This window comes from Mercenaria mercenaria, chromosome 12 (genome assembly GCF_021730395.1).
Source record: "Mercenaria mercenaria strain notata chromosome 12, MADL_Memer_1, whole genome shotgun sequence".
Lineage (NCBI taxonomy): Eukaryota > Metazoa > Mollusca > Bivalvia > Venerida > Veneridae > Mercenaria > Mercenaria mercenaria.
This window is the reverse complement of record NC_069372.1, coordinates 5,382,173-5,409,262: the sequence shown is the minus strand read 5'-3', so window position 1 is coordinate 5,409,262 and position 27,090 is coordinate 5,382,173. Positions and strand designations below refer to the sequence as shown.

General features: G+C 34.3%; 2 protein-coding genes across 2 annotated transcripts in view; one reads left to right on the top strand and one right to left on the bottom strand.

Annotated features, from left to right (window-relative positions):
• Window positions 1–12,687, bottom strand: part of LOC123534727 (ras-related protein Rab-34-like) — a 32,330-nt gene extending 19,643 nt beyond the window's left edge. Inside the window, exons 1-5 of the mRNA XM_045317119.2 lie at window positions 12,547–12,687; window positions 8,530–8,652; window positions 7,775–7,866; window positions 3,877–3,942; window positions 3,139–3,240 (exon numbers count right to left, since the gene is read on the bottom strand). Of these exons, the coding sequence (XP_045173054.2) occupies window positions 3,139–3,240; window positions 3,877–3,942; window positions 7,775–7,866; window positions 8,530–8,598 (329 nt within the window). The 5' untranslated portion in view covers window positions 8,599–8,652; window positions 12,547–12,687. The remainder of the gene's footprint in view (window positions 1–3,138; window positions 3,241–3,876; window positions 3,943–7,774; window positions 7,867–8,529; window positions 8,653–12,546) is intronic.
• A 9-nt stretch (window positions 12,688–12,696) lies between these two features.
• Window positions 12,697–23,295, top strand: LOC123534728 (60S ribosomal protein L23a-like). The gene is made up of 5 exons (XM_045317120.2): window positions 12,697–12,841; window positions 18,544–18,769; window positions 19,006–19,182; window positions 22,255–22,324; window positions 23,225–23,295. The coding sequence occupies exons 1-5, from the start codon at window positions 12,814–12,816 to the stop codon at window positions 23,237–23,239; spliced, it is 516 nt and encodes a 171-aa protein (XP_045173055.2). The 5' UTR covers window positions 12,697–12,813; the 3' UTR covers window positions 23,240–23,295.
• The last annotated feature ends 3,795 nt before the right edge of the window (window positions 23,296–27,090 follow it).

Below are 27,090 nucleotides of genomic sequence, written 5' to 3'. Positions count from 1 at the left end.
TATGTTACTAAAAACAGAAACAACATCAGACATTTATTATGCCATTGTCCTGGCAAAAGAAGTATAAGATTTTTATAGCTCTTTGTCCTGGCATAACAAAATTGAAATATTAAAACTATCTAGCCTGTAATATTTCAACACATTTCCGTTCTTGTCAAATTCTTGAAATTCGAAAACTGAGATTTTCTCACTTCAAACAAATGCATTTCAAAATGATCTCTGATTTAAGACATTTTGAAATCAACAATTAAGTCAGTTTATAATATATTTTCACAGATAATTAAATTAGCGGTAATTATAGACTGCAATCTATGTTTTCGTCAGGAAAACTTGCCGTACAAATCAAGGATGTTAAAAAAAAATTCACACCTCGCCTGTCTATTGCCGTAATACTCCCACTGTTGTGAAAGCAGTATTATGTACAAGCAAATTTCAAATATAACACATAGTAGACAAATAATATTCTCATGTACACTACGTTTCCTTTGTAAGCAATCATATTTGTTCTTAAATTTCCTTTCCACAGCAGACATTTTTCTTTCACTGTATTTTTGTAATCTCCACCACCTAGTTGCTCTTCATAATAACTGCATCGATAGTATTAATAATCACAGTCTAGCCCCTACCGTATTTTCCAAAAGTGTTAGGACTAGTTATTTTCACTTTCTAAAGACTTATTTCCTGAAAAATGATTATTTTGTAAAGTGTCCCAAAAATATGGACACAATATTCATAATCCACCCAGTGTTGAAAGCAAAATAAAAAGCGTAAACGATTATCGGTAATTATTCTGTTGATAAACTTAGTCATTGTCCTTGTTTTCATCATCAATTAACACCCCTCTCAAAGAGCTAAAAGAAGTGTGTCGGTATCATGGCATCTGAAGTGGAGATCAAAGCGGTATAGTTGCCCGAGATTGTCATGGAATTACGTCATGTTTTCGCGCCATGTGACACATCACTGTTTGATCGTACCGCCTCGGTTCTTTAAATTAATCAATAAAAAAGTTTCTTCTCATTCTGGACCATCATGGTCCTCTTGTTTTCATAATTTTACCCTTTTCCGCATAGAAATTTTGGAGAGAGTGTTTGCATATAAGCAGGATCTCATGACCAATTGTTCTGAACGCTTTAAAATTATTCTTAAAGTCTTTGGCTTCATGAACAGACCATTCTGGCCATGTTACATATCTCTGACTTACATAGTTTACAAAATTTTGATCTTTTTTCACTTTAGAAAATTTTGCTTAAACTTTTTAGCTCACCTGTCACAAAGTGACAAGGTGAGCTTTTGTGATCGCGCAGCGTCCGTCGTCCGTCCGTCCGTGCGTAAACTTTTGCTTGTGACCACTCTAGAGGTTTGTTAAAGCTAATTCAATATCCTGTATAAACTGACAGGTAAATGTGTCAAACGATAACTGTGGATATCCTATCTCTGTGAGCTATTTTGCCGCACTATCATAAATCTGTTTGCCAAAAATCGTTTTACGCCATGTACTGTATTTAAATTGCTGACGCTTTTTCATCATTTAAGATTTTTTTTTAATCTGTTTTTTTTTTTGTACTTTCTGGTCAAAAGTCTGAACTTTAGGCCCAGAGAATGTATCATTTATTTACTCTTAGAAAGAGATAAGTAATTAAGATCGCACTGTTTGAAATTTTACAAAGAACTAAATTTAAATTTGACCGTTTTTATAGAATTTTGCCTACATTCCTGTCGATATCTTATTAAAATCGTTATAGAATTCAAACTATATTACTTTTTAAGCCGTGCTAAAAATATTGAAGCGGTAATAACAAAAAATGAATGCACTACGCGCGTCTTTTTGTGTATGTGTAAACAAAAGTAACGTCGAGTGATGTAAATTAGACATTACGATAGGTCGCACGTGCTCGTGGAATGGAAAATTACCGGCATGACGATTTGGTATCTTTACGTTTCGCGGGTAAATTAGATACTAGATTTGTAAGATTATGTCCTTTTGTCAGATTGCTTTCCGGTTACAAGAGGTTTGGTTGTCGTCTGCATCCTATGGCCTTAGGCAACGTTATCGGCATAGTTGACACGTGTTCGGAATACACAAGATAATAAACAATCCGCTTTATCGATTTTCTGCTAGCTGACCGCGGGTTACTTTCTCACTTGCCATAATTATTTATGCATTTGTTAAATAAAATAATCGCCAGTTTCAAGCACCAAAATAAGTTTTTTCCCTCTGATAAGAAAATAAAAATAATTTTTTACTCTGGAATGCAATAAAATTATTTGAGTCGGGGCAATTTTATCGGGTCGGTAGGTAAAGGTCAAACAAACTTACTTTTATTTTAAGCCTGATGGGTTTTTATTTCACACATACACAATTTAGGCATTAACTGAATAAATACTCATTATATTTGTTATACACAACAGAAATGTGTACTCATACTTCAACATAAAGCTACTTGATTGGTTTAATGTCACACTGACATATTACAGAAACATATTTATGCTATAAAAATGACCTGCTATATCAACAGAATCCCATCTGCATGTGAAATGATATATTTTATACTTAATTTCTATTTTGGAAAACAAAAAAAGTTGCTATTTGGCTTAAACATTTTCTTTATTCTGAAATAACTGGCATTATAAACATCAGACTGAAAAGTTTGACTAGATAAAAATAAAGACATACTGGTAATTATTTCAAAGTGCATATAAATAAATGAACGTAAATCAAGTCCTGGATAGTCAGTATGCCTTCTCTCTTGAAAGAAGAGGCTTCAGATTAAAGCCTAATGCCAAAACGAACTTGGAGATTTTTTTATGTAATTGCTTGTATATATACTCGAGTTATACAAATCTTACATGTATCCAACTTTCCAGCTTTTACGGTCTAAAAAGATGCTCGGGGCATTATTTCAAATAACAGCAGGCACCTGTGTAGAACCACAAGCTTCCAAGCTGGATGTCTTCTTTACCTGAGAGAATTTGGCATCATTTGCAGCATTTTAATCCACAACGGAAACGGGCAAGTGATTCAGTCATTGACCATAACCACTTGGCAGGGGAGGTCACTCCAATATAAAGTATTGGCATCAATGAACTCAAAGGTGACAAAATGCTTAGTTTCTAGCTTTTCTTCAAATCAACACTTACATTTGTAATGTGAATGGTGTTGACAAAATGCTGAATTTCTCCACCTCAAAATCTACCCCAATAGTTGCTTTGTAGTCTTTATCAAAGACATCATGGCAGAATCTAGAAGAAAGCAAATGCATATTGCAATGAAATGTTGGACAAGTACTGTAAATTGTTTTGTTTTGGTAGGGTTTAACACAGTTCGTGTCACAACTGTTTTTGCAACTTAACAAACAACAACAACATGATTGACTGCAAAATAATTCCCATAAAACTGCTCTGAAATTGAATGGTTACAGTAACTGTGAAGTCATTAAATAACGTGGGCATGAAATTTCAAGGTTATATACAAAACCGCTATTTCATGAGGATACAAATTGATGGATTTCTATTTTTGAAGATCAAATAAATGGCAAATTTACTTTTTTCTAAGAATTTAATTTCGTGTATTGTCACAGCCACAAAAAAAAACTACAAGAAAATCAGTCCCCTAAGAATGTCAAGAATTTTAAAGTAGTTCCACTCCGCCTTTACCGTATATTGAATTTAACATTACAGATTAACCTTTCTTAATGCCCATCATTTAAAGCAATACCACTCAATACAGGTAGATATTTGTTTTCTATTTACATGATTTTCTTTAGCAATTCGTCTCTTTAAGAGCAACAAGCTCTGTAAAACAAATATATTTCATTCTTACAGACTGTGCAGTTCTGCACTTGTTACAGAGTGAAAGTATTTATCATAATTCCAAACCTGTTGACTAGACATGTTTTTCCTACAGCTACATCTCCAACCAAGACAGCTTTACAGATCTTCAAACTGTGAAACAATAAAACAAAGTTCAAAATAATACAAAACTGTTTTGTGAAACACCTTATGTCCTAATGCTGGCCTGCCGATTGAGGTTTGACCACAACAGACTCAGCCTCCTGCAGTAACTGAACAGAAACTGTTCTTTTTCTAGGTCAATCTGTCTCTTATCTTTGACCTTCTAACCTTAAATATTCAATGATCACAGGTAATCTTGACCACTCTAGATTCAAGGCTTCTCCAGTCATTCATCAAAAGGCATTTTCAGGCTAAATGTCACTGTGACCAAGACTTTTGAAATATGGACCTCCAAAGTCATAGGGATCATCTACTGACCACAATCAATCATCCTATGCCATTTGACCATGACTGTAGGTCTAAGGCTTCTCAAATCATTAACATGGGCGTAGGAGCGAGTTTAACTTTGGGGGGGCCAAACCTTTTCGACCGGCGGTTTGTGGGGGAGGGGGGGGGGGGGGGGGGGGGTGTAGCGGCAAGGTATCCTCGGTGCATTATTCGTGACAAAGACTCAAAGCCTTGTACAGGGATTAATTGGGCCATAGGCCTCTCAAACCTTTATGTTTTAGCAATCATTGAGTTATTCTGATGATACACATACGACTAGGCACTGAACTGTCTTAATCAGTCATATTATATATTGTTCTAATTAAGTGTGCCATTTTTTTACATTCTTCTGTTGAAGCCCTGGACATACAATCAATTAGCACTGCATTTGTCTAATTGTGGTATAAAGTAGTGGAAATATCATTTCCCTTGAATGGACAATGAAAAACAAAACAAGAGGACCATGATGGTCCTGAATCGCTCACCTCTTCCCACATGACCCAGTTTTGAGTATGACGTCATTTTTTCTATTATTTGACATAGTGACCTAGTTTTTGAGCTCATGTGACCCAGTTTTGAGCTTGATATTATCAAGATAAAAATTCTGACCAATTTTCATGAAGATCCATTGAAAAATATGGTCTCTAGAAAGGTCACAAGGTTTTTCTATTATTTGACCTATTGACCTAGTTTTCAAAGGTATGTGACCCTATCTTGAACTTTACCTAGATATCATCAAGGTGAACATTCTCACTAATTTTCATGAAGATCTCATGAAAAATATGGCCTCTAGAGAGGTCACAAGGTTTTTCTATTTTTATACCTACTGGCCTAGTTTTTGACCGCACGTGACCCAGTTTCGAAATTGGCCTAGACATCATCAAGGTGAACATTCAGATCAATTTTCATGAAGATCCATTGAAAAATATGGCCTCTAGAGAGGTCAAAAGATTTTAATAATTTCAGACCTACTGACCTAGTTTTTGACCACAATTGACCCAGTTTCAAACTTGACCTAGATATCATCAAGATGAACATTCAGACCAACTTTCATACAGATCCCATAAAAAGTATGGCCTCTAGAGAGGTCACAAGGTTTTTTTTATTATTTGACCTACTGACCTAGTTTTTTAGGGCATGTGACCCAGTTTCAAACTTGACCTAGATATGATCAAGGTGAACATTCTGACCAATTTTCATGAAGATCTATTGAAAAATATGGCCTCTAGAGAGGTCAAAAGATTTTTCTAATTTTAGACCTACTGACCTAGTTTTTGATCGCAGTTGACCCAGTTTCAAACCTGACCTATATATCATCAAGATGAACAGTCAGACCAACTTTCATACACATCCCATGAAAAATATGGCCTCTAGAGAGGTCACAAGGTTTTTTCATTATTTGACCTACTGACCTACTTTTTGATGGCATGTGACCCAGTTTCAAACTTGACCTAGATATCATCATGATGAACATTCTTACCAATTTTTATGAAGATCCATTCAAAAGTATGGCCTCTAAAGAGGTCACAAGGTTTTTCTATTTTTAGACCTACTGACCTAGTTTTTGACCAAACTTGACCCTGTTTCAAACTTGACCTAGATATCATCAAGATGAACATTCAGACCAACTTCCATACAGATCCCATGAAAAATATGGCCTTTAGAGAGGTCACAAGGTTTTTCTATTATTTGACCTACTGACCTAGTTTTTGAAGGCACGTGACCCAGTTTCGAACTTGATCTAGATATCATTAAGATGAACATTCTGACCAATTTTCATGAAGATCTTTTGAAATATATGGCCTCTAGAGAGGTCACAAGGTTTTTCTATTTTTAGACCTACTGACCTAGTTTTTGACCGCACGTGACCCAGTTTCGAACTTGACCTAGATATCATCAAGGTGAACATTCTGACCAATTTTCATAAAGACCCCATGAAAAATGTGACCTCTAAAGTGGTCACAAGGTTTTTCTATTATTTGACCTACTGACCTAGTTTTCGATGGCACGTAACCCAGTTTCGAACTTGACCTGGTTATATTCAAGGTGAACATTCTGACCAATTTTCATGAAGATCTTTGAAATATATGGCCTCTAGAGAGGTCACAAGGTTTTTCTATTTTTAGACCTACTGACCTAGTTTTTGACCGCACGTGACCCAGTTTCAAACTTGACCTAGATATCATCAAGGTGAACATTCTGACCAATTTTCATAAAGACCCCATGAAAAATGTGACCTCTAGAGTGGTCACAAGGTTTTTCTATTATTTGACCTACTGACCTAGTTTTTGATGGCACATAACCCAGTTTCGAACTTGACCTAGATATCATCAAGGTGAACAGTCTGACCACTTTTCATGAAGATCTTTTGAAATATATGGCCTCTAGAGAGGTCACAAGGTTTTTCTATTTTTAGACCTACTGACCTAGTTTTTGACCGCTAGTGACCCAGTTTCGAACTTGACCTAGATATCATCAAGGTGAACATTCTGACCAATTTTCATAAAGACCCCATGAAAAATGTGACCTCTGAGTGGTCACAAGCAAAAGTTTACGCACGGACGCACGCACGGACGGACGGACGACGGACGCCACGCGATCACAAAAGCTCACCTTGTCACTTTGTGACAGGTGAGCTAAAAATACATAACGTTTACATGCGTAAACAGGCTTAATAGTTAGGCCTACATTGATTTTGCAGACGCTCAAACCGGAACTGTAGTGATTATGATATATTATTTTTATAAAATGTAAACAATTCTTGGCGTGGCGCGTACAGATTTCAGCACTCACACTACGGAAAGAGACATTTTTAGTCAGAATACAAGGGAAGGCCAAATGCAAATCAGAAATCAGGTTGAAAAGAATTATATGATGCTAAGTAAATGTTATATTAGACTACAATTTATATCTCTTTTCCAAAATATTCGGGGGGCCAAACTATACTTTGGCCCCCCCTCTCCTAGCTTTGGGGGGGGCCTGGCCCCCGCTGGCCCCCCCTGCTCCTACGCCTATGATTAAGCGGACACAGTTTTCAGTCTGAAGGTCAATGTGACCTTGACCTTTGGCCTACTGGCCCAAAAAATGATAAATCTCAGTTACTGATCAAATCCAAAATGTCTACTGACTGACAGACCATCCAAAAGACAGACAGACCAGCATCAGCAAAACAATATACCCCCTCTTTTTCAAATGTGGCCATAAATATAAATGTTAGTTCTAAGCCAAAAAAATCAACTGATTAAAGATATTTCTGTCCTCCAAGCACAAACTTGGTTACATATGGGTAGAATATGATATTGTGTAAAGCAGCCAGTTTGCTCTGCTGAAAACACCGATTCATCTCATTTCACTGACCATGTCAACATTCAATTAACTCAAGGTAACATTACCCATAGAGTTGCTATTTATTCAAACTGTTCTTCAGAGTAGCTGTAGTGCAGAGGCCTAGTACTGTCCTCAACAGCCAACTCCTATTTTACTACATGGTACTTACCCAACACAACCAGTTCTGTTTTCTGAACAAGCAGATTTTACTTTGGGATGGAAGTTGGATTTTTGGTATGGAGTAGCCTGTACATCATAGGCCTGAAATACATACAGGTCAGTTGCAATAATATAGTATATATGATGTGTAACTTGACACTGCAAGCAAAAATTTGGTCTGCATGTTCTCGATATCAAACATTTTCAGATCCGTGGTTAGTATACTTATCTAATAAAGATGTGTAATTGTATTTTTGTCACTTACCTTGCAAAGATAGTAATTACAAGTTTACCTATAATACACAGTAACTGAATAAAGACATATATATGTGCACTAAATTAATAACATGATGTAATTGTAACAGTAATTAACTTGTTACTTGTGGAAAGGTAGTAATTACTCCATTACTTGTAATACACAAGCACTAAATGAACAACGGTGAGTAATTGTAACTGTCATTTACCTGTGGAAAGGTAGTAATTACACAATTACTTGTAATATACAAGCACTAAATGAACAACGGTGAGTATTTGTAACTGTCATTTACTTGTGGAAAGGTAGTAATTACACAATTACTTGTAGTATACTGTTACATGCACTAAATGAATAAAGGCAATTAATTGTAATTCATGACTAATGGTCATTTACCTGCGGAAAGGTCATGACTAATGGTCATTTACCTGCGGAAAGGTAGTAACTACAAAATTACTTGTAGTATACATGCACTAAATGAATAAAGGCAATTGATTGTAACTGTTATTTACCTGTGGAAAGGTAGTAATTACACGATTATTTGGAACATTTTGTGCCATCATTTTTCTGGTAGCTGACATCACAAATGTTGTATAAGAATCTGAAGTAATTTTTTATTTTCTTTTTACAGATACCTGAAATAAAGAGAAATTATCACAAAACAACACCTACTAAACAAAACAAGAGCCTTCCAAGGACAGCAATGCATGACTTTTCAGTAGCCTTGTCAATTGAATGAATATAAAACTTAAAAGGTGGAAAAAAGGGGCATAATGTTGTAAACTTCAAAATCAGATTTATTTAACCTGTGCAATGCAAGTGGATAAGTGTATGAAGTATCAATCCATTCCCATAAGTGGATAAGTGGGAAATGAGATACCATCTTACATACAAAAACTTAACAAAAAGTTGCTAAGTCGAAAAAGGGGCATTGGCAGCTTTTTGGCCACATAGTATTGTAACAAGAGCTGTCACAGGAGACAGCGCGCTCAACTATTTTGATGCTGGATAGTGAAACTGGGCACGTCTAAGGAAGCTGGAGTTATCACTAGAGTGTTTAATGACTCTAATAAGAATGAACGGTCACACATTAAACCGGAATCCACTGAAAAAACTGAATACACCAGAATACACTTTCCATAACCGGAATACACCTGTATTTTTTTAATTAAAGGTATTTTTGAAGGTATTTTGATATAATTCAATCATATATATCATAAAAGTTAACATTCACGCGAAACGATTTTATAAGAGATTGAAATTCGACAACCGCGCGGGAAAATACCGTAACCGAAATACACCCGTATTTTATTAATAAATGGTATTTCTGTAAATTTTTTGATATAATTCAATCATATCTATCATAAATAATTAATATTCAAAAGGAAAATAAAATACTTAAACGCAAAACGATTTTATAAGAGATTGAAATGCGGCGACTGTGTAGGAAATTAACATAACCGAAAAACACGTGTATTACAGGGTTGGCAAGTATTTCCCGGGGGCGGGAATTACCACAGGCATTTCCCGGTAATTCCTGTCCTGGGAAATGATCCAAATTTCACAAAAGTGGGAAATAGTGGGAAATACTCAATATTTGAAAATTTTTGGCATGAAAATTTACTTTTTAATATAAATTAATTCAATAAATTTGCAAACATTTTAGTCACATTGATAAATTAGAAGTAAACAAATGTATGCTAGTTCAATACATGCATATTTTACCAATTCACTACTCATTTAATCATAATAATGCTATATATTCTTCATTTTCAGCTCAGTTCATTCAGTTACAAGATAATCAAATTCATTATTAAGCATTGTATTACCAGTCAGACAAATACAGCTTCAGGTTTAATAGATTACCTATACATTGTACTGGTAACTGATTATGACAATTGAGGGGCCAACATAGTGTGAAAAGAGTATTAGTCCCAGTTATTGTGAAAAGGTGTTAATAATGTATAATTAGGCATCACAATGTGATGCTCTGATTCTCAATAGTAATAGGCATTTTTGGTAAACAAAAAAGAAAAAAAAAAACAATTGAAATAAAAATTTAGGACTTGATTTTAGTACATTTAGTGCTTAAAAAGAATACTTATATTATTTGTTTTTAATTGAGAGAAATATTTCATGTTAACTGAATTACATTTTGTTTAAGTCTCTGCTCATACAATGAGATGTTGACTTTTCCCCATTATTTCCCGGGAAACACCTGTATTTCCCACTATTTCCCTGTATTTCCCGCTGTCCTGGTAAAAACTAGTATTTCCCGCTTTTATGCCAACCCTGATGTATTATATTTTATTTAATTTAATAAATGGTATTTTTAGATTGAAATTTGGCTAGCGCACGGGAAATTTCCATAACTTAAATGCACTCGTCCTTTTTTTAAATAAATAGTATTCTCTTATATAAACAATTTTTATCATTTCTGTAAGATGAAGAATGATGCTCAATCAGATTAAACATGAATGAATGTTTGAGACTGAGAGAAGTTTATTAAAAGTTAATTCTGTATACGAGATTATAACTCTACGATCTTACGGAAATGTTGTACGCTTACGAGAATGACCATAATCTAGAGTAGATATCTCCAAGAAATAAAGTTTATTTATTTATGATCATCATCTGGTCTATTCGGGTTTATTCTGAAAGATTTTTAATACGAGTCAAATGCTTTTTTAGGTAAATAATAAATGTTATCATGCATTCATATTGACTGCAAGACCGATTCCAAATCTGCATGTTTTTAGAAAAATTCGATGCATTGATTTTTTTTATTCTAAATCATTTTAGTTGATCATTGTAATTAATCGTTCGTCATAATCAAATCCATTACAATCAACTAAATTACCAGTAATTGCAACCTGGATGTAAATTTAAATAATAAATTCTTAAAGTGAAAGTTGTTTGCAAATTAACTGACACCTTGTTTGCAATAGTTGGTAGTTTGTAATAAATGCCCTTTGATTTTTCTGAAAATATATTTTCTTCTTTTTATATATGATTTAAAAACTTGGTTTGAAGTCTATGATGAAATACCGACATAATAAGTTCAAATGTATTTCTTTAAATACCGACGCACAGCTGCTAATTGCTGTCTTGTAATCAAAAAGTGTTGACAATAAGTATAATTCTAAGTAAAAAGGGGGATATTTCATGAAATACTAGTGCAAGAGAGATTTTTGCACCTTGTGTTATATGATGTGGGTGATGATGTGGAATAACAACTTCAAGTTTAGTCCAAATAATTGTACTCGAGAGTTGAATATCGTTATATTATTTTGACTTGTCGATATCCGCCTCCGAGTACAAACCAGAAAAGGTAAAGAATGTGGTAGCACTGTCCTCTTCTTTGCGTAAGTAACACCCAATGGAATCTGTTGGGCGGGAATTATGTTATAATAATGCAACGGATAAAAAAAAGAAATACATACATAGAAAGCCTGTAATTTTTCCTTTTCAATGATGTATATATTACCGAGATTTCTTGGGAAAAATTCAAACTATGGCAGTTAAAAAAATGCCAAGGTTTAACACGAGTGTACTACATATTGGAAAATGGCCGATCACCGGTAAACACATTACTACACGAAGCGTTTTCATTGGTCACGCCTCCGACCGCCATTACATGAAGACGATTGAAACGTTAGAGGTTTAAATTTTTTACAACAGAAATTCTTGATAAATATGTCCTGTTCTTATGTTTTTTATTTACTATTTATGATTTAAAACAACAGGTCAGCAGTTAGGGCTAAAGAAAAATCGTGACTACTGATAAATCGTAATTTCAACTGACCACAGTTTCCACCACAGTTTTGATTGTTTCTGGTTGAGACCTCTAGGTAGACAACGTAAAATATCAAAATGTAAAATCGGTCTGTCCGAGGTCTCATTATTTAGACTACTTCAAGTTTGAATCAAATCCATTTAGTAATAACTGAGATATAGTGAAAATGCATCAATTAACCTGAAAGTCTAAGTTAAAGGGGGAAATAATTCATGAAATATTGGTACAAAGAGTTATGGACCTTGTGTCATATGATACATATGTGGGTGATAAGGTGGAACAACTATTTTAAGTCTGAATGAAATCCATTTAGTAATATTAAACTGAGTGAAAGTGCATCAAAACTTAAACCTGAAATTCTAAGTAAAAGTGGGGGGGAGAGGATAAATCATGAAATATTGGTGCAAGAGTTCCAGGACTCAAGAAGATTCTACAAGACCAATACAAGTTCCAATACAAGAATTATGGTCCTTGTGTCATATGATGCGAGTGGTGATTACTGTCACAGATCTACTGAGATAAGAGCTTACTTATGAAAACTTAAATAAATCGGTATGCCGAGGAAAGGGAGCGTCCAAAAGCTCTATCTATTTTTCTAAAATACCTGGATATGACCACTTATTTCATAAACATAACCGAAAATTATAACACTTCTTTCTTCAAGTTTTGAAATTGTATTTATCGTTCCCTAAATCAACCAAAATTGTATCAAAATTAAGGTTATGTCACATACCTCAATTTTCTAAACAGTTGGTGAGAAATACATCGCAGATTATTTTGTTACAATCATTTAAAAGGATAAACTACACTTTTATTTTTTCAGGTATTTCTCCTGGTTCTCAAATTTCTCATGCTAAGCTCGGTACCATGCAAAAATTAGACGGGTGATTTAAAAAATTGCACTGAATGTGAACTTCGCTATTAAAAATTGTAAACCCGACAAATGAGCTTCGTGGAAGACCACAAGTAAACCCCGTTCAACTTCCTTTTTTCTGTCAACATGGCTCCTAAAAAGAAGGGAACCGAGAGTTAGTATCAAAAAGTAGACGTGACCGTGCCGTTTCTTTATAAATTGACTGTAAAACCTCTCATTTTGGTTATGATAATCATTTCTTAGTTAATACATGATAAAAATACAAGTTGCTCAATCGTTTAACATCAAAATGTCCTAGTTACATTTTTGTCATTTACGTATGTCATATGTTTTCGCGAGCTTAGAATTTTAGAAATAGTTTTATATGGTTTATATACGTTCCATGAAATATTTTTTGAAGTTTGTACCTATGTAATTTAAACAAGCAGTCGTTGTCAAACGTGGATCCAACATATTTTTAAATCTGGTAGAGAATAATTAGGGAGGCAGTGGCTACGATTTGCGGTACCATGAGTTTATAGCAACCCCAGATAAACCAATAATCCCTTTAGAATACACAGTAAATTCATGGGTGATTATCTTTAATAAAATATATCAGCAAGTATATCTCAATCAATAATTATAAAAATTATATATATTAAAAGCCAAATAAATTATCTTTCCTTTGATGTAACTTTTATCAACATTTAAATATACTATTTATGTTTATTTATTGATTAAAAGTGAAAAATGCAAGAAAATTCTGACCGCTGAGATAAGCGGGTTCGCGGACAAGATACAAGATACAAGATACAAATTTTTATTTATAGTCGGGTTGTAAACAATAATAACATTAGCTATGAATAGCTATTAGCCGACTTAACAAATAACAGTCACATTACAATACAAACAAATAAGCACATAGAAAAGCACATGAATTATCAAGCATAAAAGCACATTATACATAATACAGCTGCAGGACTTCAAATTATACAATGTAAAAGCTGAGAGGTTTGTGCTAATCTTGACCAAAGTCTAAAAATAAATTAAGATCTAATCAGTAAAATTCTGAAGAAATTAATATAAGCACAAGAGTGCACCAGCTAAAAAATGTCTTCAAAAATCAAATATCACCTTGAATCAGATTCAAAGAGACCTGATTAGCACCTATCTCTCAGGTAATATATTAAATAGTTTCTGTAAAATGCAAACTAAATCATATACAATTTTAAACAGAAACATGCAAACTAAGCAAAGAACAAAGCAGTTACCGGTTGCAAAATACATAAGCATATAATTGGTATCTAGCACAACTATAAGCTAGCAGAGCAATAAACAATGGCATGCTGAAGTATGCAATTGGAAAGCTATGTATTGAAGTTAACAGTAAACAAAACAAACGACATGCAGTACATAAGAAGCATTGGCATAAATACAGTAGCAACAGTTATGCATTGTTGGCACAACAAGAACAGCGGCAAACTCTGTCCGTTCCAAGCACTGATCAAGCTCCGGAACTGATTTAGGTTCGACTCGTCTCTAAAATGTTGAGGAAAGGAGTTCCAGAGCTTGGCAGCGCAAGAACGGAAGGAGTTGCTACCATATCTTGTTGTCCTTACCTGTGGCACTTCTGCAGTGTTTGTATACCTAAAAGAGTAAGGTTTATTATCAATATTTATAGGTCATGAAGACAAGCTGGAGTCTGTTTATTAATTATTTTAAAAGTTTCAATAGCAATTGTCCTTAGACGCCTAACTTTCAAGATGGAAGCCGAGATTGATTTAGAAGAGTTGCATAATCTGAACAGTAGTCATTATAGATGAAACGTAAAGCCCTTTCTTGTATTTTTTCTATTTTCTTAGTGTTAGTTTCTCCGCAGAAATGCCAAGCCAATGGACAGAAGTTAAAATTTGACATTATAAATGAGTAATAAATGTTAAGTTTACTTAATTTACATAGATTATGTCCAATGCGTTTTAATACATTCAACTGCCTAGATGCTTTTTTGCAAATACTTGAAACATGAGAATGAAAATTAAGTTTAAAATCTATAGTTACTCCTAATAGTTTTACTTCCTCATCACATGGAATAATGTTATCATCTAGATTGAAAGAAATATTACATTTCTTTGTCTTATTACCAATAAGACACGGTTATGAAAGGGGTGTTACATTCCTATGCAAATGCGAGATCCTAAATGCTCATGAATATTAATGAGGTGATATTATCCAATCAGAAAAAAGAAAGACCTTTATGCCTGTGGTTTTGATTAGTTCGTAGTTCAAAAAATATTCGAGTTCCAATTGCCCAAAGTTCAGCCAATTCTGTAGGAAATCTGTCCGTTCGATCGTATAATCATATACATATTTATTTAATTCAATATTTTAGCTTCAAAATAATACCAAAAACATTAAAATCAGTGGTAATTTAGACCGTCGCATCTTTATTTTAAAATCACAGGTCGTCCAATTTACGCACGCGTGGTGCCGCCGCCATTTTGAAAATTTTCAATCGGCGTGAAAAAAAGCCGATAAACCTCACTAATGTAGACTTAAACCTCCGTCAACATGATCTTAGACATCAATCATATGTTATTTCGTGATTGTATAATAAATTTACTTCGAAATTTAATTCAAATACGCCCGATTTCATTAAATGAATTTCCCGGTCGCTGTGGATGAAAACCGATTCCGCAGACGGTCAGAACTCTAGTACAAAATATTGTAAAAAGACCCCTAATATCTGCAAGGTTGGTACAGTTTCAATCTGACTAAAGTACTTGATCTTCTAAACGAAGATCTGAGAACGGCCTATTTACATTCGTCTTCTGTATATTTTGGATTTCCATTATTGCTATTTTTATGTTATCCAATCAGACGACTTGTTCGATTGTCAAAGGATAAGAAAAATATGCGGTTATTCCAGGACTCGAACCCGGGACTCCTCGCTTACAAAGCAAGTGGCCAACCGACTGAGCTAACCGGCTATCTGATAACTTACGACATAAGAATTGTAAATATCAAAAGTCAATGCTACATGTAGATTTGCAAGATGTTGTAAGCTAGGCTCTGATTGGCTAGCGAAAGAGCCGTCAGAACGAGGCAATGAATAGGTCGTTTTCAGATCCTATGCGTAGCGTAATAGGATATGTACTTTAGTCAGATTGGTACAGTTTTTGAAAAAAATAATAAATAAATCGATTAAATGTATAAATCTAAACAAGTTGATGCAAGAATCGGGCATTATTAAAGCCAGAGAATTGAAACAAGTATGAAAATTTTCACGACGGTACGATCTCGCACCTGATAAATTTACGAGTTTCGGATAGGTAAATTTCGGATAAAAATTTTTTAAGTCTACTTTCAATGAGCAATTTGTACTCTATTTACAAATGCATGATAATGATAATGCAGTATTCAATTTCCTTATGTTTATGTCAGATAGTTATAAATATCACTTCTATGAAATGCAACATTTGAAGAAAATGACCCTGAACTAATTACTGGATTTAGAAAAAAATGTCACCTCAGCCATTTTTAGCAATTTAAACTTTCAAAATTAATCAGATACTTATATTTTCTGCACATTTTAGAAGTTTTCACTTTCGAACAATGGAGAAATAACTGTTTTTGGCTAGCTCTGTTTGAGAGTGATATTCATAACTTTTTAATTTAAACTTTATAGCAATTAATATATGCATTCATAAAAAAATAGTGTTTTTTCTTCGCAAAATTTGTGTGAATTTTCATTCTGTTTTTATTTATACCTACTGATGCAGTAGAAATTTACTAAAAAGGATTACATAAATGAAAAGAGCAGGAAAAAATACATTAGATCACCAAATTTGAAAAGAAAACATTAAAAAATTAAAAAGATACATAAAAAATAGTGAAAAAAAATATCAAAATTGGTTCCGTCCTGTCGTGACAGCTTCTATAGGATTTATAGGAGGAAAAATTCTTAAAATTGGCTGAAAATTACGACGCTTAAAATGCTGTAACTTTTGATCTAGAAAAGATATTTTGATAATTAAAACTGTTCTGAAAATGTCTCTTCATGCTCTTTAATTTGGTATAACTTCATTGAAGAAATAACAAGTTTCCAAAAATGGTGTGGGGTTGCTAGAGTTTACAACATCATTTATGCATGTCCTAACATATACTTGATGTCTCTCAAATACTTCTGTAATCCTAGCCTATCCTCATTGGCTTGTCTAGGAACACGGAACTTCCGTAATCCTAGAATCGGAGGCTAGGATTACAGTACCTAGTCCAGCAAATTTGACATGATCCTAGGAACTATTGAAAATTTTTTCATATGGGCAGTATTCCCACTTGCGTTAAACACTCGAAAGACCAAAATAGTGGAAGCAATTTCGAATGAAATTTTCATCGCTGCTGCCACTTTACATGTATGTACTGTACACGATTAATGTTTACCGTGTCTACACGCCAGTATGCGCAAGCGATAAAACCAATAACTTTACATGACCATTATTTTGGTCCTTCAAAGTTTTGACATTTAGATTGCCCTGTCACAAATATAAAACAATTTGAACGTCAGATTATTTTGACTATGGTACTGTAATCGTAGCCGCTGCTTAATTATTAATGCTTGTTCTATGTAAACTGTTGAGATACTTCACCTGATTAAGACATTCTGTCGATCTTAACATTGTTTCTTGTTCGAAAGACACATTTCTATTGAAAGAAAAACTCAGAAAACTCGCTTAAGATAGCAACAACACCACTTTTTTTGTTAGTTTTGATTACACGATGAAAATTATGTTTTTGGACTCGTTAGTCGAACTAATCCAATACATATGGTTTGTTTTATATTGCGATGGTCAAACTGTGGCTGCAAATGTCAGAAATTAAAGTCTAGATTCTTATAAGAGTATATAATTATGACAGATCAGTTTTATTTTTAGCTTGACTTTTTGAAGAAAAAGTAGAGCTAAATATTGCACTCTCGTCAGCATTGCTGTTGGTTAAACCATTAAAGTTTTTGATAAAGTCGAATCTCTCTGTAACTATCAAAGCTACTGATTTGAAACTTAAAATAGTAATTTACTATCAAAGTCTTCACCAGGAGAAACAAGCCCCATAACTCTGATTTGAATTTTAACAGAGTTATGCCCCTTCTTAACTTGGAATTTTTTGGTTAAAGATTTTGATAAAGTCAAAAATCTCTGTTATTTCAAAGCTTTTGACTTGAAACTTAAAATCTCTGTTACTTTCAAACAGTTCTTTACTATCAAAGTCTACACAAGGAGAAACAATCCCCATTACTCAGATTTGAATTTTGACAGAGTTATGCCCATTTTTAACTTAGAATTTTTAGGTTAAAAGTTTTTGATAAAGTCAAATATCTCTGTTACTATCAAAGTTTACACCAGGAGAAACAATCCTCATAAGTTTTAACTGGCAAAGCTCTAATTCCGAGTCTGCTGTCTTAAGGACAGCACTTGTTTTTTAACCTTCAGCTTATTTAATTTCTAAAATGGACTGGTCCATCATTCAATTTGTTTGGTACCAAGTACCATTTATTATTCAAAGGGATGTTCACTGAAAATTACTGACTGAATAATGAACAGTGCACTTGCCACCAGCAGGCCAAAGGTTAAATTACTTTTTTATGACAACTGTGACTATGAAATGAATGACCTAAAAATGTCTTTTTATGATACAAAGATATATCAGAATAACTTTACTACAGGTGATCTGTTAATTAATATATAATACAAAGAAAAAGCATTGTGCCCTACTTGTTGAAGCATGAGTCAGAAACTTTAGTTTTGCAAATTTGCGACATAGCAGTTGTTGTTCATTGGTTCTTGTTGAAAAGAAAGTCACATTAAACTCGTTCTGTTTCAGAAGCTACAAAGAAGCCAGCCAAGTCTGAAGCCTCCAAGGCAAAATCTGGAAGTGACCAGCCAAAAGCTGTAGCAAAGGCTGCAAAAGCTAAGAAGAATGTCCTTAGAGGAATTCACAGTAAACGTAGCCGTAAAGTACGCACTTCAGTACAGTTCAGGCGACCTAAAACACTGAAATTACCCAGGGCACCAAAATACCCAAGGAAGAGTGTGCCAAGGACACCAAAGTAAGTTAAATTTAAATGTTAAATTGTAAACCTGATGTAGTGTTCTTCTCAGCCTATAGTATTTGTTCTCCAGGTATGTCATCAATATTGTGTCCATTTTGGACATATATTGTATTTCCTGCAGAAGTTCAAAGCCTTTCAGTTGACTAGTAATGCAACAAATAATTTGGAAATGTAAGTGCTGTTTGTGCATAGCTTCAGATATTTGTCAGTTCATATGTTCCATTTTAATTCAGGTTGGACCAGTTCAGAATTGTGAAGTTCCCACTGACCACTGAATCGGCTATGAAGAAGATTGAGGACAACAATACATTGGTGTTCATTGTTGATAAGAGGGCCAACAAACCACAAATACAGAGTGCTGTTAAAAAGTTGTACGATATTGATGTTGCAAAGGTCAACACATTGAACAGGTAATTTATCTTTTGTGTTAGAATATAATTGACACTATTTTTCATCTGTCCAAAAAGGTTTTTATGCCCCCAGGCATATAGTGATAAAACTGTTTGTTGTCGAGCCTGCTTGCGGTGAGCTTGATATACTCATAATAGTCATCACTTTTGGCGGGTCGGTGTATGTGCGTGTTTTAAACTAATAACATCAATAAACAACATCTTTGGTAAAATACCCAGGGGCATGATTTTGCGCTCCTTTTGCATTGAAATTCTTTGGCATTCAGGCAGATTGTAAGTGCCTGGATTACTGTTCATGGTGAACTTATTTACTTGGATTTTGTGTTCTCTATTAGTGTTAATGATAATCTATGAAATTAAAAACCAACAAAAAAAATCTTGTTTATTTGATACACATGTATATGAAATTATGCCCTGGTTAAATAGCCGTTCTGGCCCAACCACGGATTATTGTACCAACGAAATTAAGTGATTTGGTACATTATTACCATTACTAGACCACCTGTCATGTGGGAAACTTAAAAAAAAAAAAATTGGTGGGGGGTGGGCTAACACAGTTACATGTAGCTGCAACATTGCTATAATCGAAAGTGCTCTTGTGTCTGTATCAAGATGGCAGTTTAAATGTATTCTTAATGCAGCATTGAAGGTATTAATATTTACTGAAACAGAGTCATTATATAAGAAGAATGACTAAATGAGCAAATTCAAGGTTTTTGAGGTTAAGTCTTTAAAAAATTTAGAATGATTATTTTTCAGCAGACACATGATGACTGTACCTTACCTACACTGAAAAGATTGTGTATAATATCGTATTAGCTCTAACTGATGTCAGCTTTTCTTTTAAATATGCTATAAAGTGAATTTCTATGACCAGATGGTTGGTTAATGTGGTATTTATCAATGACAGACTTCATATCTTGAAACATTTTCAATACAGTACTTTCTTAAGTGACATATGATGACTTTACCTTACCTACACTGAAAGTATGTGTAGAATAAAGTATTAGCTCTAACTGATGTCACATACACCTGTAAAATTTCTGCTGTGTTTTATATACAAGTTTGCATTACAGGTATAAATTGTAACCTTATTAATTTGATAGTGCTTGATATGTATATGAATTCAAAAGGGTTGTTTTTTTGCAGGGAACATTGCATTTCCTTTGAGTGACAAATGATGATTATACCTTACCTACACTGAAAGTATGTGTTGAATAAAGTATTAGCTCTAACTGATGTCACATGCAAAAAGTAATGTCAAATACACTTGTAAAATTACTGCCCTGTTTATATACTTGTTAATGATATTGGTTTAACTGTAAAATATTTGCCCAGATTAAGATATACCTGACGTGGAGATGTTCTGGTTTAAAATTAAATGACACTAAAACGAAAAAGATTTTGTAAGATTTTGTATGAATTAAGATTGAATTGCTATGCAAATTAGATAAATTACTAACATATATTTATACCTATTAATATGATTTTTACCACATACCGGTGGACTTTGAAATTTTGAAAGTGTCAAAAGTTGAATTTGGTTAGAAAACACTGATGTGCTTTAATTATGCTGACACATGATGACTGTACCTTATACACTGAAAGTTTGTGTAGAATATATTCTATTAGCTCTAGCTGATGTCAGTTGCAATATCGCGTTTTGTATGATCTGTGTTACACGTCTTTCAAGCCCAATTGGAAGTTGTATAAAAGTATTACGTTTCGTCTAAGTAATAAGAAGTACACCTTTTGTCTTTGAAGATAAATTAATTCTTATACTTGGATTGCAAAATTTCCTCATTGTGTACATTAGATTGCAAAATTTCCTGATTGTATACAAGTGCAAATGCCTATTAAAATATTACCATTCAAATCTTCCACACAATATTGCACAACATAATTAAAAGACAGTGCAGTCTCTAAAATGACATGGACCCTGGATCTATCACAGAATGTATGGAATTGGTTGTTCCATTTGTATTGATTCTTGCCTTTGTGATGGAATGGTTTACATTGCTAGTTTCAAATACTTATTCCAAGTTCTTCCACAAAAGTGGCACTGGTGCGGGGCACCTGTGTAACTTTTGCCATTTAATAGTCACTTGTCAGTTTGACTTAAACCCAAGAAAACAAAATCATACCTGTGTGTAGCTTTAAATTACAAGGCTGACTTGCAGGGTAAATGGTGATAAATGATGACATGTACCTTACCTACACTGAACAGTCATGTTGAGTGTTGTATTAGCTCTAACTGATATCACCATTTCTTATATCACAGCTGTCACGTGCTTCATATGCATTCTTGACAACTTTAATGTGGCAGTAAGGATTTGAAGCAAAACTTTAATATCTATAGAAAAATATATATATATAATATTCCAAATAGTTTTTCCATGGAAATTCAGGCTGGGCATGCAAGTGTAATGTTTTATGACTGTGCTGACAATTTTTTTCAGGGTTTCATTCTTTAATGCTTACTAAGTTACTTTGTCTTAATTGATTCCCAAGTTTAACATGATATCGGGAATTCTAACAGATCATATATGGAGAGCTGCATTTTCAAGTACTGTAAAATCATTTAATTTCGTGGGCATGAAATTTCGTGGTTTTGGTCAAAACGGCAGTTTCGTGGGGATATAAATTCGTGGATTTCAACTTTTGAACATAAAATGAATGGGAATTTTACTTGTTCGTTGGGATTAAATTTCTTGGATTGACTCAACCACGAAATCCACGAAAATTAGTCCCCCACGAATATTAATGATTTCACAGTACCTACCAGTTTCCACTTAGGTTAAACAAAGCATTTTAAAATGAAGATATAGTCACTTTTAAAATTAATATCTCATAATTTCAGAAATAAAATTACATTTTTTTTGGCCACATGCATGTGCCCTTGAGAAATACTATTACATGGATTTAATACTTTCGTTTTAATTGACAGTTTGAGATTTTACACATAATCTATGAGAAAGTTTCAGTAAAATGTAACCAGTACCCAAGTGAAAATGGTATGATTCCAAAATGTTTCATACCTCTTAAAATTATGAATTGCTGTTTTTGTTTCAGACCTGATGGTGAGAAGAAGGCATATGTACGATTGGCACCGGACTATGATGCTCTAGATGTTGCTAATAAGGTATGTACTATAGGATTGTATTTGTGTATCATGGCCTGGAATACTATAGAAATCACCTCTGAAGTCTTAGTATTTCAAACATCTCCGACAGTTGCGGAAAATACCTGGTTGACTTAGAAAGGAGTGACAAAGTGATTGTTCACTACATTGTGACCACTAGCTATGTCTGAGTCACTCAAAAGATTTATAACTGGTGAAAATCCAGGAAGTATTTTTTGCATATCACTGAAATACTAAAATGTCTGCTGAAAAATAAAATACGGAGTTCACATTTACTATTATTTAGAAAAATTAAGTAAAAAGATTGACAAGTTTAATATATTGTAAGTTTTCTTAGACATACTGATAAAGCAGTTGAAACTTTAAGTTTGAACAGTGTGTAAGCTGTTTCACTTAGGACAGTTTGAGTTTCTTCTACTGGTATATCTACAAAAATGAAAGGTCCAGGATCTTCACTGAGACAGTCAAACCTGAAAACAAGACCAGAACTAGTAAAAAAAAAATTCTCCATGATAATTTGATGGAAAACCTTCCTAAAGTCATTCATCCCTTCACCTCTGATTCATGTGGAGAAGTTGGCATTACTTGCCGAGAATAGGTTTGTGCTGGTACAGAGAACAGAAACACTGGTTAGGTTAATGGCCTTCTGTTACATAACTGATATTTTGTTGAAAAGTGCTGCTAAACACAAAACAAACTTACTGTAAACTAGAACCTATAAACAGTACAGTTTTTAGGAAATCACTTGCTCAGCAAAACCACATATCATTTCCCAAGATATATATATATATCAGCTGTACATAATTGTGAACTGAGTTGTTTGGCTAGATGCTATCTTTATAACTATTATTTGTATTGTTTGTAGCTTCATTTGATTGAAATTCTGTTTTTCTTTTTCAGATTGGCATCATATAGACAGTTTGTTATGTGCTGTACATAGTCTAATGAAAATAAAGAGAAAAAACATGAAATTATTACTTATTGCATGCAACTTGCCCATTCTCATTTGAAGGAATGGTCACCAAAATGTTTTGAAAGCAGTGGAGCTATGAAATTTTACATGTTCCTGCTTTGTGTAGGTTGAGGACGTGGACTGCTTTCATCAGTGCTCCACGGCTTTGAGAACCACTTGACCAAGAACATTCAAAGGTGGTAGAATGATTAGGCTTATAAACTAGATGATATAATTTGAGAACCACTTTACCCAGAACCTTTAATTTTGAAAGCAAGTTTGGGCTTGAAGTAGACTACTAGTATTTTGAAGGTCAAGCGGCCTGAACTTTAAAATTCCTGCTCGATAAAATCTTGAACCTTATTGTTTTTGGGGGGTCAGGTCAGATTAGCCTATTAAAACCTTGAAAACGGTTTTAGCTCGATAACTTGATAACCACTTTATCTAGAACCTTCAAACTTTATAGCATGATTGAGCTTACAAATAAGACGACTCCTTTTGCTTTGTTGGTCCAAGGTTAAGGTCATACTGACCTGAACATTGAAAACTATTTGAGAACCACTTGACCAAGAACCTTCAAACTAACAGGATTACTGGGCATACAAAGTAAATTACCTCTATTGTTTTTGAGGTCAAAAGTCATGGGCCAGAACCCTGTAAATGGATTTCACTCAACTTGAGAACCACTTCACTCGGAACCTTCGGATGGGCTTATAAAGACCAGTAGATGACATTGTTTTTGGGGCTGGTAAGTTAAGGGCCAAGGTCACAGGGCCTGAACCTTAACGGTTTTCTTCTCCACTTGATCAAGAACCTTCAAACTTGATTGGGCTTATGAAACGGAGAATTCCTTTTTTTAGTTCAATAGGTCAAAGGGCAAGGTCACAGACCTGAACATCGGAAACAATTTCGCATGGTAACTACTTTACACCCAGAACATTTCAACTTTACTATGAATAGGCTTATGAGCTCGACTATACGAAGTATGTAGAGCTGTCGTACTCTACCCGGCATCTGCGTCATTCCGCATCTGCACTTTGGTTAAAGTTTTGATGCATTTTATCTTTTATTACTTCATGGATTTGCTTCAGACTTAAAATAGTTGTTCCTCATCATCACCCACATCATACGGCACAAGGGTCATAACTCTGGTACCAATATTTCATGAATTATACCCCCTTTTTAGCTCACATGTCACAAAGTGACTGTGAGCTTTTGTGATCGCGCAGCGTCAGTCGTCCGTGCGTAAACTTTTGCTTGTGACCTCTCTAGAGGTCACATTTTTCATGGGATCTTTATGAAACCTTGTGACCTCTCTAGAGGTCATACTTTTGAATGGATCTTCATGAAAATTGGTCAGAATGTTCACCTTGATGATATCTAGGTCAGGTTTGAAACTGGGTCATGTGCCGTCAATAACTAGGTCAGTAGGTCAAATAATAAAAAAACTTTGTGACCTCTGTAGAGGCCATATTTTTCATGGGATCTGTATGAAGTTTGGTCTGAATGTTCATCTTGATGATGTCAAGGCCAAGTTCGAAAGTGGGTCAACTGTGGTTAAAAACTAGGTCAGTAGGTCTAAAAATAGAAAAACCTTGTGACCTCTCTAGAGGCCATATTTTTCAAAGGTCTTCATGAAAATTGGTCACAATGTTCACCTTGATGATATCTAGGTCAAGTTCGAAACTGGGTCATGTGCCTTCAAAAACTAGGTCAGTAGGTCAAATAATAGAAAAACCTTGTGACCTCTCTAGAGGTCATATTTTTCATGGGATCTGTATGAAAGTTGGTCTGAATGTTCATCTTGATGATATCTAGGTCAAGTTTGAAACTGGGTCAGCTGTGGTCAAAAACCAGGTCATTAGGTCTAAAAATAGAAAAACCTTGTGACCTCTCTAGAGGCCATACTTTTGAATGGATCTTCAGGAAAATTGGTCAGAATGTTCATCTTGATGATATCTAGGTCAAGTTTGAAACTGGGTCACGTGCCATCAATAACTAGGTCAGTAGTTCAAATAATGAAAAAAACCTTGTGACCTCTCTAGAGGCCATATGTTTCATGGGATCTGTATGAAAGTTGGTCTGAATGTTCATCTTTATGATATCTAGGTTCAAAACTGGGTCACATGAGCTCAAAAACTAGGTCACTATGTCAAATAATAGGAAAAAAAACGACGTCATACTCAGTTCAAAACTGGGTCATGTTGGGACAGGTGAGCCATTCAGGACCATCATGGTCCTCTTGTTACTTAGAATATCAGGTTAAAGTTTTGGTGCACTTTCACTTTATCTCATGGGGACTGAAAATGGTACAACCCATGATGGGAGCATACACATTTTACAAACAGCTCTTGGTTTACAGTATATGGTTACACTAGACTTTTTGGTTATACATGTATAAGAAATCCAATAACTGCTTAACCACTTCAGGCCTCAAAATATTTGATGAAAAAATACGGCTGCCCAATAGGAAATCCAACCTGCCATTAAAATTTGGGAAGGGGGACTGCATCAAGTGTGTCTGGCCAGTAAGTGATGAGCATCAAGTGATTTTGAGATAGTACAAATAATCATAACAACATCAAAATGGACTGTTGTGTGCAAGACCTACACCCTAAGCTAAAAGTCAACCTTGTAGTTTTAAAGATTTTAGTTGATAAACTTTTGTATGAATGAATAGATTTTCCATTAACCTGCACATACATTCACCGCTACTAATGTAAGACCCTTGCTAATAGGCCAGTCACAGATCCAAAATTTTACATTTTTCTTGTTCAACCTGTAACTTTTGTTTATAAAGATGGATATTCAAATAATTTTGCAAAAGCATTTGATATCGAAAAGACTATACTGGTATGTTTGGTGCAAGACTGACCTCTTGCTGAATGGTCAAGATTACACTTTACGTCATCTAAACTTTTATATGCACTGAAAGGTATTCAAATTTAACTTTGTACAAACTTTCACCCCAACAGTTGTAAAACAGCTAAGGGTAGATTTCCTGGAAGCGCCTCAAACACGGCCAGAGCTATGCATCTTAAAATAGGTCCACAACAAATAAAATTGTAGTGAAAGATATACTGGTAGCAGATGAGCTGCTTCAAAAATCCAAGTTCATTTCAATTATTGCAAGATGTTTAAGTGCATGGGTGGGGGGAGTTTGGGCAAGTGGAAACAAGAGGGCCATGATGGCCCTATATCGCTCACCTGTTATCATTGCACTTGAGGACAAGAAGGTCCTCAGAAAAAATATCTAAGTCCAAAGGACAGGAACAACAAAGGGAAGAAATTTAACAAAAAAGAAAAAAAATCTTACAAGGTATAGATATGTTAAAATACACCTAAGAATTGGTGGTACCATCCATGTTGTACCACAGAAAACTGGTCTCGTGTTTTCCCTACGGCCAATAATAAAAAAGTTACTAAAAATAAGCTATTTATAGTAACGTAAAAGGGAAGTAATAAAAAAAAAATATTGTAAGTGGACAAAAGAAGGATCTGCCAAATAAATCTGTTGACATAAATGAAATTTCAGATCAGTATCTTCATGGAGATATAACAATTTTAATTTGAAATAAAGGGAGGTAATTTGACATAAAATCAGTCCATAGTTATTTACCCTGTGTCTCAGTCCAACTAATAACAATAATGAAATTTCAAGTAAGTCCTATAAGTACTTACTGATATAAATCCATTTTGATTCCAATCAGGGGAGGTAATCAGATATAAAATAACTCTGGAACCTATGATTGGATCTGATTTGTCATGGAATCCAGGATTTATTGTTGTTGAAGATATTTTGGAAGTTTGTATC

Excerpts from the sequence above, each read along its gene's own strand:
- LOC123534728 (XM_045317120.2), top strand. The coding sequence starts at position 12,814 with ATGGCTCCTAAAAAGAAGGGAACCGAGA. Across the intron at positions 12,842-18,543 it reads TAAAAAGAAGGGAACCGAGA|AAGCTACAAAGAAGCCAGCC; the intron begins GTTAGTATCAAA and ends GTTCTGTTTCAG. Across the intron at positions 19,183-22,254 it reads AAGGTCAACACATTGAACAG|ACCTGATGGTGAGAAGAAGG; the intron begins GTAATTTATCTT and ends TTTTTGTTTCAG.